The sequence below is a fragment of the Martes martes genome (assembly GCF_963455335.1).
Source record: "Martes martes genome assembly, chromosome: 1".
In the NCBI taxonomy this organism is placed as follows: Eukaryota; Metazoa; Chordata; class Mammalia; order Carnivora; family Mustelidae; genus Martes; species Martes martes.
The window spans coordinates 105,167,641-105,183,713 of record NC_137888.1 but is presented as its reverse complement, the minus strand read 5'-3'; the positions used below and the strand labels follow the sequence as shown (position 1 = coordinate 105,183,713).

General features: G+C 40.9%; 1 protein-coding gene across 5 annotated transcripts in view; it reads left to right on the top strand.

Moving 5' to 3' along the window:
- Positions 1 to 1,850: 1,850 nt before the first annotated feature.
- The window catches only part of PARL (presenilin associated rhomboid like), a 51,080-nt gene continuing 36,857 nt past the window's right edge, over positions 1,851 to 16,073 (top strand). Inside the window, exons 1-5 of one of the 5 annotated variants that reach the window (XM_080797765.1) lie at positions 1,851 to 2,041; positions 2,193 to 2,373; positions 11,840 to 12,035; positions 12,707 to 12,847; positions 15,112 to 15,216. Coding sequence is in view for 1 of the 5 variants with exons in the window: in XM_080797761.1 (XP_080653887.1) it covers positions 1,917 to 2,041; positions 11,840 to 12,035; positions 12,707 to 12,847; positions 15,112 to 15,160 (511 nt within the window). In the remaining 4 variants the exon portion in view is untranslated. Of the gene's footprint in view, positions 2,042 to 2,192; positions 2,374 to 11,839; positions 12,036 to 12,706; positions 12,848 to 15,111; positions 15,217 to 15,528; positions 15,614 to 16,073 lie in introns of all 5 variants that reach the window. The other 4 variants (XM_080797764.1, XM_080797762.1, XM_080797761.1 and 1 more) reach the window with 4 other exon arrangements.

The window sequence follows — 16,073 nt, the reverse complement described above, 5'->3', positions numbered from 1 at the left end:
GGAGTCTAGGAAAGGCCCTGAAGGAAACCAGAATATGCCACCCCAAAATATGCTTCTTTGACAGAAAAATTATTTTGAGCTGAAGGCAATTAAGAGGCAGTAAATCCAAAGGGCAGGAAATAGCTCCTTTCCTAGAGACAGACTCTCAACAGGCCAAAGACCAGAGACCAACCATTATCTTTCTCATTAAGAAAGATAAGGACTACCGAGCCCTAGCTGGACTAACCCTAACCTGAACCTCACTGTCAATTCTTCACAAATTATTGTTTGTCTAAAAGATACAAAACCTTCCTGCTTTGGTCTCTTCTTCAGATATTCGTTCTCTTGTGAAGACTCCCACATATACGTAAAAATAAAATAATATTTGTATGCTCTTCCGGGACACCTGGGTGGCTCAGTCGGTTCTGTGTTTGACTCTCGTTTTTGGGTCAGGTCATGATCTCAGGGCTGCAAGGTGGAGCCCTTCATCAGGCTCTGCACTCAGTGGGGAGCCTGCTTGAGATTCTTCTCTCTCTCTGCCCCTCCCCTGCTTGGGCGCTCTCTCTCTCCCAAATAAATAAATAAATCTCTTTAAAAAAAATTTGTATGCTTTTTTTCCTGCTAATCTTTGTCAGTATAATTCTCAGACCTGGCTCGGGATCCCCAAGACAGTTGAGGAAAACTTTTTCCTGTCCTACAGCCTCCCAGAAAAGAGGACAAAGGAAGGAAGGGAAAACGTTGTTTCAGACAGTGAGAATGGTATATGCACTCGGAAAAGCAGTTTAAGAAAAAACTTAAAAAGGCATTAAGTTTTAAGAAAACGCCTTTAAGAAACTGCATATCCTACAGTTTGGCTGTAGCTAGGGTCAGAGGTAGGTTGGAGTGGCAGGAAATAAGGCTGCCCAACAGGTAGGCAAGGGCTGAATCATGAAGTTTGTATTTCATCTAGAATCCAGATTTTTGTTTCAGGTCTGGACTTTTTGTTAAAGATCAGAGGTACATCCTCTTAAGTGTGTCATAACATGAAATGGTGAGGGTCACCTAGGTGGTTCAGTACGTTAAGCACAGCACTCTTGATTTGGGTTCAGGTCGTGATTTCAGGGTCCTGAAACCCTGCCCCGGAAAGAGCTCTGCCCTGGGCCTAGAGCTGGCTTGGGATTCTCTCTCTCCCTCTCCCCCCACCCCACCCCCATCCCCTGCAAGCGTTTTCTCTCTCTAAAAAAATAATATGAAACGGTGAGATGCAGAAAAAAGAAAAATAACATAGGTACAATGATGCAATGATGGTTCCTCTAGTCCTCTCTGAGCCTCTGTAAGACAGTGGTGATACTATCCGCCTCAAGTGTTTGGTGAGGGTTAAAAGCAGCAACTTAGGGGAGGCCTGGGTGGCTCAGTCATTAAGGGTCTGGGGTCATGACTGAGCCCCGCACAGGACTCCCTGCTCGGCAGGAAACCTGCTTCTCCCTCTCCCATTCCCCTCTGCTTGTGTTCCCTCTCTCTTGTCAAATAAACAAATAAAAATATTAAAAAAAAAAAAAAAAGAGAGAGAGAGAGAGAGAGAGAAGAAAAAGGGCACTCACTTAGGTTAAGTGCCCGATACGTGGCGTTACTCAATAAATGCTAGTTTTCCCTTCTCTTTTTCCTCTGGACCTCAACCGCAAACTGGGTGGAGGCCCCAGTGCTGTCCAGCGCCAGCCCCGCGTCCAGGATCGCCGGGCAGGGAGAACCCAGCGGCGCCGGCGCAGCCCTCCGGTGCGTCGAGCTTCGGCTCGGCCGGGCGTGGGGGCGCTCTAGGCTGCACCTGGAGCTCTATGGTTTTTAAAAAAAATTTTTTTTGTCCCCCCCCTCCCTCTCCCCGGCCGCGCGCCTGCGCCCCGGAAGTGGTTCCGCGGCAGGGGTTGGTAAGGTCGGGCCATGGTGGGGCAGAGGTTGGGAAGATGGCGTGGCGAGGCTGGGCACAGAGAGGCTGGGGCTGTGGCCAGGCGTGGGCTCAGCCGGCTGGTGGCCGCAGCTGCGAGGAGCTCACTGCGGCCGTGGCCCCGCCGCGACTGCTCGGACGCAGGTAATGACCGCCGCTCCGGGCTTCTTTCCCCTCGGAACCTCAGCTTCGGCCGAGCATCCTCGGGGGCGCAGGCCACGCAGGCCTGTGGGGCTGCCTTGCCCTCACCCATCTCTTCCTCTCTCTGTCCTACTTTCCCCTCTCGCCTCGCCAGCCCTCGCTTCTCGCCGTGCCACCGTGTCCCCGTGCCCCCAGCCGGGGTGCCCAGTGACCGACCCCGGCGCAGCTTTCCGTGAGCCCGCGTCGTCTACCCCTTTCCCGTCGGGAAGGACGTGAGGGGAAGGGGAAGTAGTCTCTGAGGGCTGCGTGTCACGCCTCATAATCCCGCGAAGAAGGTATTGGACCCATTTTTTAAGTGAAGCAGTTACACAGATGTTACAATGGCAGAACCGATTCTCTATCAATCTTTATAAACCTGTTTTCTACTACAAGTTACTTTCTTCAGCGTTTAGAGAACTAAGGGAAGACGTAGTCAAAGGGCATTTGCCCTCTTCACAGTCGTAAGAGAGGCTTTTCTGTTGAAGAATGGAGAGCTTGGAATATTTAGTTTCCAGATGATTTGGAAAGAAAACTACAGTACTGGTTTTCCCAAGTAGAAGCTGTATGAAGAGTATGCTTCATCAGTATTTGCTGCTTTTAAGTCAGTTCTGAAGAGGAAAAAAAGTCCCTCAGCTGTCCAAGAGTTTGATGTGTTTTTTACTTGAAATTTGTTCCTGTTCTTTAATCCAGAGTTGCAGCCTTCCCGGTTTTCTGAGTTGGTTCCAGATGCCTGAAATCCCATCTGATTGATGGTAGCAGGTTAAAGTAGAGTGTTCAACAAAGGGGCTAGCCAGTGGCAACTAACTGAGGCTCCAATATGGTAGAGCCATTGCTTAATCTTAAGAATCACCCGGAGTGTTTGTAGACTATATTTCCCAGGTCCCAGCCTAGTTCTGTTAAGTCAGAAGTTGGAGGGGAGGCGGGGGAGTGGAAGAACCTGTAGTTCTTGCAAGCACTCCTAGGTGAATTACATTATGGATTTGTGAAAACTTGCATGCATTGTAGCTTAACTTCATACACCTTAACTTGGAGCTTCAGGCACTAATCTTAAACTCCCGGGGAGATGGAAAATGAGGAGGCCAGGTGGAAGTAGTGATAGAGTTCAGCTGTCCAGATTGCAGAATTTATTCCAAATTCCAGCCAAAATTGCATGGTTCGAGGGGGAGGAGGAATGAATATGGCTATCAGGAAGCAACAGGTGTGGTAATATTAAAAATATGTGTTAGGAAGGGAAAGCAAAGGAAAAAATAACTTGATTAATGAAGAGCCTCCAGTAAAAATTGGAGACCATTTGAGAAAAAAAGACAAATGAAGGTGTGATGTTGACAATTAGCCCCTATTTTTTTTTTACGTTTTCTGTTTATTTGTAAAGTTCGAAAATGACATTTTTGTGGTTGCATAGAAAAATATGTGTTTCAAGAGAATGTAGGTAAACCTGAAATAGAGTATATACCTGCTCACCTCTGGAAATAAGCATTTAATAAGAAGAATGAGTTACCTTGTATGTAATTTTATTTGGTCTGCTTTGACTTCCTGTGGTTCTAAGATTAGTATACAGAAGAATGAAGTTAGAGATAAAAGGCAGAGTTAAAAAGCAGAGTTCTGTATCCAATCCTTGTGTTTCTGATGTGATAGGCCTGAAACATGGCTGAGAATTTGCCATACAGGTAATGATATAAGAGTTCTATAAACTGTGGCAGGCCCAGTGCAGCCCACCAGCTAAAAATGATTTCTACGTTTTTAAAGGGGTGTAAAGCAAAACAGTATGTGACATATGTTTTCTTCATAAAAACTAAAATATTAACTATCTGTCCCTCTACAGACAAAGGAAAAAATCTCAGGCTCTTCAGAAACTTTACCATTGTCAAATTTCTGGCAGCACTTCTAAGAAATGGTTTAGGCTTAAAAGAAGCCTGCATAATTTCAGTGTATGGAACTAAAAGAGTAGTTGGTGGCTCAGCTATTTTCCCTGTTTAATTTACCATTTATTGACTCCAGATGGGTTTTAAGAAAATTTTGTCATGCAAGTGTTTATGTAGAATTCCCCACTCCCCTAAATACATTTATTTTCTTTTAAAGTGGAATGAATCTATTGTCTGTATGCTTGGACATATGTTATCTCCATTTGAACAGTAGGCCATTTCTACTTCATGAAAATCTTAAGAAACATAGACATTAGTGCTGACTTGTACATATATCTAAGTTGCACTGTTAAAAATCCACAAAACTGGGGCGCCTGGGTGGCTCAGTGGTTTAAGCCTCTGCCTTCGGCTCAGGTCATGATCTCAGGGTCCTGGGATCGAGCCCCGCATCGGGCTCTCTGCTCAGCAGGAGCCTGCTTCCCCCTCTCTCTGTCTGCCTCTCTGCCTAGCTCTGATTTCTCTCTGTCAAATAAATAAAATTAAAAAAAAAATCCACAGGGGCGCCTGGGTGGCTCAGTGGGTTAAAGCCTCTGCCTTCGGCTCAGGTCATGATCCTAGGGTCCTGGGATCGAGCCCCGCATCGGGCTCTCTGCTCGGCATAGAGCCTGCTTCCTCCTCCCTCTCTCTCTGCCTGCCTCTCTGCCTACTTGTGATCTCTTTCTCTGTGTCAAATAAACAAATAAAATCTTTAAAAAAAAAAAAATCCACAAAACTATGTTTTCACTCACCATTAAGCCAATTAATACATAGGTATGACTTTTTCTGTTTAAAAGTTAGGGGATCATGTTAAACTGAACCATAGGGCGCCTGGGTGACTCAGTGGGTTAAAGCCTCTGCCTTCTGCTCAGGTCGTGGTCCCGGGGGTCCTGGGATGGAGCCCCTCATCGGGCTCTCTGCTCAGTGGGGAGCGTGCTTCCTCCTCTCTCTCTACCTGCCTCTCTGCCTACCTGAGATCTCTGTCTGTCAAATAAATTAATAAAATCTTAAAAAAAAACCTGAACCATAACAATTATGTGACTGGTAGTAAGTCAGGTATTGATGAGATCTTCCCACTTTGAGCACATTAGACTGCTTTCACAAATGACTGGTTATTGGTGGAAGGACCAAAGCAGCAGAGCTAAAAGGCAGGCCTGCCTTCATGAGTTGGTATATACCGCTAATGACCCTCTTCTCCCATTCCACTCTCTGTACCATCCATTTTATCATGTTGTTTCTCTTTGTTTTCTGAACTTATTTCAGGTAAGTGATTCATTAAGTCTTTTTTTTTTTTTTAGATTTTTATGTATTTATTTGAGAGCAAGAGAGTGGGGTAAAGGGTAGAGGGAGAAGAAGACTGCTTGCTGAGCAGGGAGCCTTACACGGGGCTTGATCCCAGGACTCTAGAATTGTGACCTGAGCTGAAAGCAGATACTTAACCGACCGAGCCTTCCAGGTGCCCCTAAGTCATTTATTTTTCCATCTTTTGCACCAATATGAATGAGTAGAGCTAAAGAGCCTAAGCTTGTAAATATGGTCTCAAACATTTGGAATTAGAAACATTTATCATGCTTTTCCATGTTTTTGCATTTTAAGAAATGTAAAACAAAAGCTCCATAAAGTCAGAATGTACCTTGTCATATAAGGTGTGATGAAGTACTTCATCTAAAAGCATTTTTGTGGTAGCTGAAAACCCAACTCCAACCAAATTCCTAAGCAAATTAGGAAAATTTATTGGTTTATGCAGTTAAAAAGTCCAAAAGTTGGGGCACCTGGGTGGCTCAGTGGGTTAAAGCCTCTGCCTTCGGCTCAGGTCATGATCTCAGGGTCCTGGGATCGAGCCCCGAGTAGGGCTCTCTGCTCGGTGGGGAGCCTGCTTCCCCCTCTTTCTCTGCCTGCCTCTCTGCCTGCTTGTGATCTCTCTCTGTCTGTCAAATAAATAAAATCTTTAAAAAAGTCCAGAAGTAGGACTGTCTTCTAATGAGGCAAGATTTGGTGTTTCAGATTGTCAACAGGATTCCATTTTTCTCCAGGGCTTGGCTCTGCTTCCTAAACGTTGGCTTTATTCTCTCAATATGCTCTCCTTGTCGTAAGATGGCTGTCAGAAGTTCTTGGGGCTCTATACTCCTAGGTTCACATCCAGCAGAAAAAGTTTTCCAGTATTACAGACAAAATCTTGAAATTCACTGGACCAGATTGGCCTGATTGGGATACATGTCCATCCTTGAATCCCTTGAAGTTGTCAGAGAGTGATTTAGGCATTATCTAGGACGGGAGTGGTAAACTTATTTTGTGAAAGGCCAGATAGAAAATGACAGGGCCACATATGGTCTCTGTCACATACTCTTTTACTTTATATAACCCTTTAAAAATTCAAAAACCATTCGTAGCTGGCAGGCCCAAACCACCCTGCAGGTAGAAGTTTGTGAGTTTGTTTAGAAATGCAGAATCTCCTATTTTCCCCACCCCAGACTTAGTGATTTAGAATCTGATATTAATAAGATTTCCAGGTGATTTATATGTATACTAAAGTTTTCCTTAAACCTGAGGTAGATCAACCCTGGGTGAATATGAAAATCACCTGGGTAGCTCTTTAAACTACTGATGCCTTTGTCCCACCTCTGGAGACTCTAATTGCTATGAAGTGGAGCCATAGCACAAAATTTTTAAGAGCTCACTAGGCACTTCTAATGTGTAGTATAAGGAAACAAAAGCTGTTTTCCCTCTACCAATCTTAGGTTCGATGGCTCTGTAAATTAGACTGAGAAAAGATGGATTAGCAAGAGAAAAACCAGCTTATGAATATGTCCGTTGCACATACACATGGCAGTACTCCCTGGTGAGTAATACAAAGGATGGTTAGAATTTGGGCTTATATTGCATTTTAACGAAAGAACAGCAAAGTTTTAGAGAAATGACAAGAGAAAGGAGAAGGACTTTATTCCAGAGAGCTAATGGATATAAGGGCACTTAGTAGATTTTTCCTGGTGCCTTCTCTGAGCACATAAGGGTCTAGAGTTGTCTCATGATTCTGTTTTTTCCTGGTAGAGGGTAGTGGGCATACCTTCACAAATTTATATCCTGCTTTTAGGCAGATGGGGGCAGAGCAGAGAGTTTTAATTATATCTGCTTCTCATTGGCCCTCAGCCCAAGATAGTCTTTATGGCAAAGTGGCATGTTTGGGGGTGTCATGTTCTGGAATCTGGAACCAGGATTGAGCACTACTGTTCTAAGACTAAGTTTTCATGGTCATGACTGTCTCTGCTGCAACTGATGTGGTAGATTAAAATACATGGTCGTAATAATTCACAGCTCCTCTCCTCCAGAGTTGTTGTCGATTTCCCTGTTCCCTGAAACTGGGTTGGTCTTGTGATTTGCTTTGATCATTAGTAAGTGGCAGAAATAATGTGCAAGGTCCAGAGTCTGGGCCTCGAGAGGCCTTGCAGCTTCTACATTTTACCCTCTTGGAATACTACTCCCACTGCCATGATAGCCCCTCCTAGCCTGTTGATTACTGAGAGGCCATTCGGGCTGACTGACAACCAGTCCAAACTCCTGGTGTGGGAGTGAAGCCAGCTTCGACTGCCCATCTCCAGTTGAGCACCCAAATGACGGATTGCGTGAGTGACCCTAGGGGAGATAGGAAGGAGTGCCCAGTTGAGGGTGGCTAACTTATAAAGTCTTGAGAAATAATTTTGGTCTCAGGTCAGTTAAGTTTTGGGGGTGGTTTGCGGTAATACATGAGACAACTGGGGAAGTTTCTGTCAAATCAGGATCTGCTGACCAGAGTAAGTACTATGCTGCCTTCACCATTATTTTCACTTGCAAATCAAATCGATGCATTATGTCTTGCCTTCTTACTAAATTCAATTCTGACTTCAGGTATTGAACCAGTGTAATAATGACCGAAAGGATACCTGGGAAATGAAGTTTTTAGCTTTCCGGCCCCTGTGGCATATGAATGTGTGCTAGTTAATAGAAATAGGTGTTTGGTGAACCAATACATTGTACTTAGTTCTATCAAACAAGTTCTGTGTGTCCAACTGTGATTCCCCAATACGTGTATGTATACTTTTTTTTAATGTGTATATATTCTTAATATATGTATTCTGCATCTGACCTTAACCCCAGGCCAGCTTGTGTAATAATTCTCAGTGTCCTTGGCCCCACTCGTATTTCTAAGGTAAATACTATTCTAGGAAAAAGGTCTGGCTTTGCTTCAAGTTTAGATTCCCAGATTGCTGGTGTGTTTATGTTCCATTTCAAACATTGCACTTCAGAATTTTAAATGAGGTGATGAACTGTAGAAGAAGTAATCTTTATTCGAGCCGAGTGAATACTTGTCTTCTATTATTACACTATTGGCAATATAAAATAGTCTCATCCGTCATATTTCTCACTCTAATAAAAGCCAGAAAACACTTAGTTACAAATTGTGATCTTTAAAGGGAACATATTCAGGATACCTGGGTGCTCAGTCAGTTCAACATCTGTCTTCAGCTTGGGTCATGGGCCCAGGGTCCACTTGTGTGGAGTCTGCTTCTCCCTCTCCCTCTGCCTGCTGCTCCCCCTGCTTGTGCGCTTGCGCCCTCTCTCTGACAAATGAATAAAATCTTAAAAATAAAGGGAGCATATTCCTGTTACTTTATGTCACACCTTTGTTTTTTGGCCCCAAAGTGGTGGTAGTACTTTCTTTATTAACTCAGCTCTATGTTATCTTGAATTGTTTAATAAAAATTAAATCACCCCCAAAATAAATAAATAAAAATTAAATCCAATTGTAAGGGATTAACATTTGCCACTTTAAAGGTGTGATCAGTGATGCATTTGGCTGTAAGTAAATTTACTGTTTAAGTAAGTGAGGGGGGATAGTTAGCATAATATGGTGGAGGTAAATGACTACTGTCTTTGCTCAGCTCAGAATTATCAAGGTTAGTGTTTGAATCCCTTAACCTTTCTCTTGGCATTCTGGGTAACTGCCTGAAGAAATCTAGGCATTACATTCCTCATTCAAGGCAAAAAGATGGGGCAGAGGTATGACATTGCTGAAATGTCTGTTTTTATAGATAAATCTTTCCCAGAGGTACATAAAAATTCTTGAGCCTCTCATTTCGTCAGAACTCTGTAATATGGCCACCCTATGCCTTAAAGGAGGCTGGAAAAGTGAAGATACTTACCTTTCTAGCCTCTGTAGAAAAAGGCAAGAGAAAAAGAAATACAGATTTGGGATTAGCTATTTAACTGTATTTGGCAAAGGATATTCATAATACTAGTAAGAGAGCCATGAAGGGAGTTCAGAGTTATTCAAAGCAACATTGGCTTTTTTGAATAAGTGCATCACTTTTCAAAATAGATTTACTTGAAAAGAATCGCACTTATTTGGAAGTATAAATTATGGATTATTAAAGTTTCAAGGCAAATTACTTTATCGCCATAACCCATCCTCACCATGTGACTTCTGAGAAATGGAACTGTGGAGTGGACTCAGTGTTGAAGAAAGAGCATACTAGGCAAGTAATAGTAATAATAGTCACTATGCCATTTTTCTGAGTTTCAGTTTTTTCCAGATGCCTACTAGATACCACCTGGGTATCCTACAAATGCTAGCAATACTTTATTTTGTGTAAGTATTAAGTGCACAGCCATGGATTCTGATGAATGTATACACTTGTAGAACCACCACCTAAAGAGAAACATTGTTTTGCTCAACAGTGTTTTTGAGTTTCCTCCATGATGTGTGATCAATAGTTTCTTTGCTGAGTAGTACTCCAATGTATGAATATACCACAGTTTGTCCTTTACCCTTTTGACAGGAATTACAGTTCTGGTTTTTAGCTACTAGAAATAAGAGCTGCCATGACCACAAGCATTTGAAATACTGCCGAAGATGGAATTCTTCATGTCTTATCTTACAGTTTCCTATTTTGGTGTTTCTGAGCTCCCTTGTCCTGGCGAATAGTACCACCTTCCTTTCAGTTATTCAGAATAGAACTAACAGTCATTCTTGACCCCCTTCTTTTTTCTAACAGATAATTATCGACCTTTTCTTTATTAGGGGCTGGGCTTGGTGATAGAGATACAGTGAATACAAAAGTAATTTTTCAGTTGTGGTACAGGCAATAATAGACATAAGTCAAAAAGTCTATGCAGGATGCTTTGGAACTCTGCGAGTATAAAGGAGACACCCACCCTGGTTGATGAAGGCTTCCTGGGAGGAGAGAAATGAATTCTCAGGGGGCACAAGAGTGTTAACAAAGGGATGTACCAAGAGAGTAGCATTGCTGAGTTGGTGGGAGGATGAAGAATCATTGTGAGGTTTAAAGCAAGGGAGTGATACTTCATTTGTGTCCAGTAGAATGTGGAGGATGAATTGGAGTGGGGCAATACTGGAAGCAATGAGGTATGTTAGGAAAAAGTAGAGTATTCCAGGTCGGAAGGCATGAGCTGAGTTTAATGGGAATTTGGGAGAGATTTTTGACACTCTGAGAAGGCATTTGAGGGACCATTGAATGTTTGGGGAAAAGTGATAAAAGAACAACATGCAACATGGTAAAATGTTTGCAGTTAAACAGGCATGAAGTGAGGAACTAGGAATGAAAAAAAATTTTATTTGACAGAGTTGGCTTTTTATTGGATGGAAAAGAATAAAGGCGAGAACACCAAAATGACATCTAGGTTTTTAACCTCAGTGATTGATAAACTGTTGTCCCTCTGAAAGAATGAGGAAGTCAGAAAATGGAGCTGTTACAGAGGAGGAGTTTCCTTTTTAATATATTGGTTTTAAAGTAATTGAGAGCATATCCAAACGGAAATACTCAATATATAGTTTGAAATACAAGACCAGAAGATTGAGGTTAGGACTAAAGAAATATATTTGAATCATTTACTTAGAAGTCATATAGGCCACAGAAATACATTTATTCTTTTATTCAGCTAAAGTGTTGGAAGACCTGATTTCTGCTTTCAAGGAGCTTTGAGTTTAGGAGGATGGTATGTTTAGAGTACGATGAGAACAAACAGGAAAGGGCCTCTGCTTTGTCAGTGTAGGGGAAGTGTTAAAAAAAAAAAATTCTTCATGAATTTATGGGTTGAGTTTGAATAGAGAACATTTAAAGGAACTATTGGAGCCTTTGAGGATATCTGTCACTAAGGAATAGGTGAAAAGAGAAGCCATCAGGAAAGTGAATTTGAAGAATAGGGAATGCAATCTTATAGGAACTAGGTAGGGCTGGTAAGTGTGATCAAATGTTTTAAGGTATGGCTGTGAGGGCTCAAAGCAACAAAACCCTTTACAAAACATTTGGTGGGTGTCCCTAGAACAGAGTGAAATAAATAGGGGGAGAAGTAGGGAAAATCCATCAACTTAGAATGATAGTACTTCTATAAAAGAAAGCAGTTATTTGAATTTGGAGTGCCCTTGAGGATGATACTTACATTTGAATGTTTGATAATACTTACATTTAATTAAATGTTTGTTCTGGAAATTGACCATACTTCAGACAAAATAACAAAACCATTTTGTGCAGATTCAAACCGTCAACTTGGAGTTCTCCAGCTTTTTACCAGACTACATACTGTGTATAGAGGAATCATTCAAATGATTTTTCTGATTGATACAGTTAACAGCCCTAACAGGTTCCCTTTAAAGTTCCCATAGTTTGTGTGTCTCCCATCTCCTTTTCCGGAAGGGTACAGTTCTGTGTTTTGACTTAGAATCCTAGCTCAGAGTAGGCATGTTGGTTTCTTTGGGGCTACAGGGTGAGAATAAACTGAGATGTTGATGATGCAGGCCAAAGAGTGAGGCTTACGGAGGTTGATGTTTGCAAAATGCAGCTGTTGCTAATCTCTTATTTTCCCCTTAAAGGTTTAACTTTTTTATTCAGCAAAAATGTGGATTCAGAAAAGCACCCAGGAAGGTTGAACCTCGAAGATCAGACACAGGAACAAGTGGTGAAGCATACAAAAGAAGTGCTTTGATTCCTCCCGTAGAAGAAACAGTCTTTTATCCTTCTCCCTATCCTATAAGGACCCTTGTAAAGCCCTTGTTTTTTACTGTTGGGGTAAGTGCTTATGTAACTAGGAGTTACCTACCTTGCTGCTGCTGTAGTAGTGAAATACTGTTTGTCTTATTTGGGCTCCCTTAAAGACAAGGGGAGGGGGACTTAAAGGATCCGGGTGGTGTCTGGGGTCATAAATGATGACGGGAATTTAATAATTGCTATTATTATTATTGTTAGTTTTTAGAGAGAGCGCAAATGCACTTGCGCGAGTTGGGGGGTGTGGAGGGAGAGAATCTTAAGCAGCCTTCACACCGAGCATGGACCCAGTCATAGAGCTTGAGCTCACCGCCCTGAGATCATGACTTGAGCGGCAATCAAGAATCAGAAGCTTAACCTATTGAGCCACCCAGGTGCTTCTAATAATTGCTGTTAGAATCTGGTTCACTTATGTATGCCCTGGAGAAGAAACTTATGGGCCTCTTATTTGAGATAACATTTCATGCGATATTTTGAATTTTATTTGAAATTTCTAGCTGTAAACAGGCCCCAGGGTATAGTAAAGTTAATAAATAGTTAAGTATTCTCTTCACCTAATAAGGTTTCACTATGCCTGATGTTCCTGTTCCTTCTCTTGGTTTTGTAAGAAGCAATGAAAATGAAATACTGTCCTTGGAACTATGTGTTGATCTTTCTCTCTTGAATTTATTTTGTGATATATTAATTTTGTATAGTTTACAGGCTGTGCATTTGGATCAGCTGCTATTTGGCAGTATGAATCACTGAAATCCAGGGTCCAGAGTTACTTTGATGGTATAAAAGCTGATTGGCTGGATAGCATAAGACCACAAAAGGAAGGAGACTTCAGAAAGGAGGTAAAGATAAACATGGCTTTCTTTGTTCTGGTTGAGCGCAAGTTTTGAAGTCTGGTTATTTGTGAAGTGTTAGTGATTGATAACATTTAGATCAGTAGATACAAAGTTACTGAACTTAATCTTCTTCTTTAGAGTCATTTCATTGAAGTGAGTATCCACGCTCTGTATATCTGGCAGTATTGTACTTGATGGTGTTCTAGGAAGTTTGTCCCTCTACCCACATGTATCAAAAATCACTGTGGATAGTTGCTAAAAATTAATATGTTAGGGGTCTCAGCCATAAGTTTAAGGGCTACTGTTCTGCATTACCTTGCTGGAATATTTTAGAGTATGTAGTAGAATCACAGGCAGTTTTTCAAAGCATCTGTGTCTTAGGTGTAGAGATATTATGTGGATTTTGAAAAGCCTCTCTGTGACATGTTTACATACCTCTGATAAATATCCACTGTGGAGTATTTCTAACTGCCCAGGGAATGAGGATGCAAGAAAAAGGTACAAATATAGACCTTTCCATAATTTTACATGCAAGCTGGTGACCCTCTTTCAGTTTCTTAACTGATTTTTTTACCAGCACTGCCTTTAAGATAAAACATATTTATTTCACTTGACAATACTTACTGAGCATTGAGGCCGTAAGTTAATATGTGGTTCATTTGGTTTTCATGCACTTTTGTTTTGGGTTTGTTTTTGTTTTGTTGCTCTTGTTTTTTGATGACACATGCGTCTGCAGTTGAGAGAAGGTTGCTGACCTCTTAATTTTCTCCTAATGATAATTCAAGGTTCTTCGAAGTATAAAAAAGTATTCATTCTTCATTTTCCCCATAGATGTATGCAGAAAGCCTGAACCGTACCTGTTTTAGAGAGGCTTTGTGTCAAAAGGACAATGGGTATAATTATTTGCAGGTGAAAGCGACAATAGCTAACAGTGATTTATTCAGCACCATGTGTTTGAGAAGATAGTAACACTGATCTGTTCCATAATCCTGGATTCCTTAGAAAGCTACAGGTTTCCAACATGTCTATATTATAAAGTATTTTTTTTGGAAGATTTTATTTTGGAGAGCTTGAACGAGAGAGAGAGCGCGAGCGCGCACATGTACTTGAGCAGGGGAGGGCAGGTGGAGAGAATCGCAAGCAGATTCTACCCTGAGTGTGGAGCTCAATTTCACCACCTTGAGTCCATGACCTGAGCTGAAACCAAGAGCTGGATGCGTAACCAACTGAGGCATCCAGGTGCCCTATGTTATAGTTTTGATGGTTCACATGGTTCCCTAGAATGGTGAAAAGTGATACAAGAAAAAGACATAATCTTTATCCAAAGATGGATTGGTTTATAGTGAAATGATAGGTTATAAAATATAAAATCCATGCCCGTTAAAGAAAATTAAAACAATATCTAAATATAACATGGGAAGTGAAAGCCCTGGGAACCCCTGCCATACTGCTACATGTGTGGGGAGTAAGGTCTGAAAGCTCATACACAAATTATAAATATAAAAAAGGCATGATTATATATGGGTCTATAACTTTTTTTTTGACCTTGGATTTCTGTATTAGTATCCAAAGTGCGGTTTAATATCATAATTAGAATATATTTTTTATTTTAAAACTTTAATCATGGAGAAATTTCAAACAAATATAAAACTAAAGAGAAAAAGTATAATGAACGCCTGTCATCCACCTTCAGTGATTATTGACACGGGGCCAACTTTATTTCATTTAGTCCCCTTTGTTTCCTTTTCCGCCTTGCCACTGATTACTATAAAGCAAATCCTAGGCGTATTTCAGTGTGTGTCTCTGAAAGATTAGGCTTCTCTCTTTTTCTGAACCTCAAGTTATTATTATACCTTAAAAGGTCATTTTAGAAAATATTTTTGGCTAGAATTTTAAAACTAGATTGGACCTGGTAAATAAATCATGTAAGCTTGATACCTGTATATCTCTGAAAGTGTGCTGGGTGCTTTGTTATTAATATTCCTCACAACAATATTGCTCCATATCTACTGTCTCCATTTTATAGATCAGAAAACTGAAGTTTAGAAGTAATTTGTCTGAGGTCACAGAGCTAAACAGTGACTCTGTGGAGAATATAGACTAAAGCCCGTGTGTGTCCATTTTACCACATATCTGTTAAGTCTGTGTACTGGTAATTTTTGCATGTGAGAAATCTTTTTATGCACAAAGCATTTTCTCTCTGTTTTTTTCATTTTCCTAGCCTGAAAGTGTTTACCATATGGTGATAGGCAATTTTCCTTCTGTTTTAGATTAACAAGTGGTGGAATAACCTAAGTGATGGCCAGCGGACTGTGACAGGTTTGTGTTAGCTTACACGTTTTAGCCATTCAAGGGAAGAGAAATCAAACCAAAAGGTACAGTATGTCACAGTCAACGGCTTTTGTACCCTGCTCACCAGTGGTTTAGACGACAGTCTCTGTACCTTCAGGCTAATGTAGTAGTATAAAAAGTATTGTGGCTTAAAGGTGTACATGATGGAGTGGGTCACTTATTTTCTAGTTTCGATCTAGTATTTTACTGATCAAATAATCTATCTTTGTTGTGGAATCCTAGCTTGTGAAACAGGTTGAGTAATTACTTATCCTATTAAAGAAATTAAAGGGGACATTGATTAAGTACCTTCTTTATGCAGAATGCTTTATACACATTCTCTCCCTACCTCACAGGGTTGCTTACCGGGTAGTTATCTCCCTTTTTACCAATAAGGAAACTGGCTTTCAGAGAAGGAACTTTTCAAAGGTCACACTGCTAGTAAGTAGTAGAGCTAAGTTTCAAAACCCAGGTCTGTCTCATTCTAAAGCTAATTTTCTCTTTACTGCACCATGCTGTTTTTAAAGTCTTCATTTATTAAATCATTGTAAGCATGCCATGCATGTCACCATGATAATTTAATTTTTGTTCTTTGTAAATTTTTTCAGAAAGATAAATCTGGCTCTTCAAGGTAACAGTTGTACAATATTTTATGGACTTAGTTATTTGAGAAATTTGGGGAAGTGGATTTGAAAGTCTAACAATTATGCAGATAGGAAAAAAATCTTCTAGAGAAATAATAGCAAAATACTGCTTTTTCTTAAATATGGTTAGACTTAATGGTACTCTTAATTTTCTTTACCTACCTAAGAGGAGAAAAGGTGCTTATCTTTCCTCCTTTGGGCTCCTTCCTTTGTCTGGAAGGTTTACTTTTTCTGTCTCCGTGTTGGAACCTGAACTG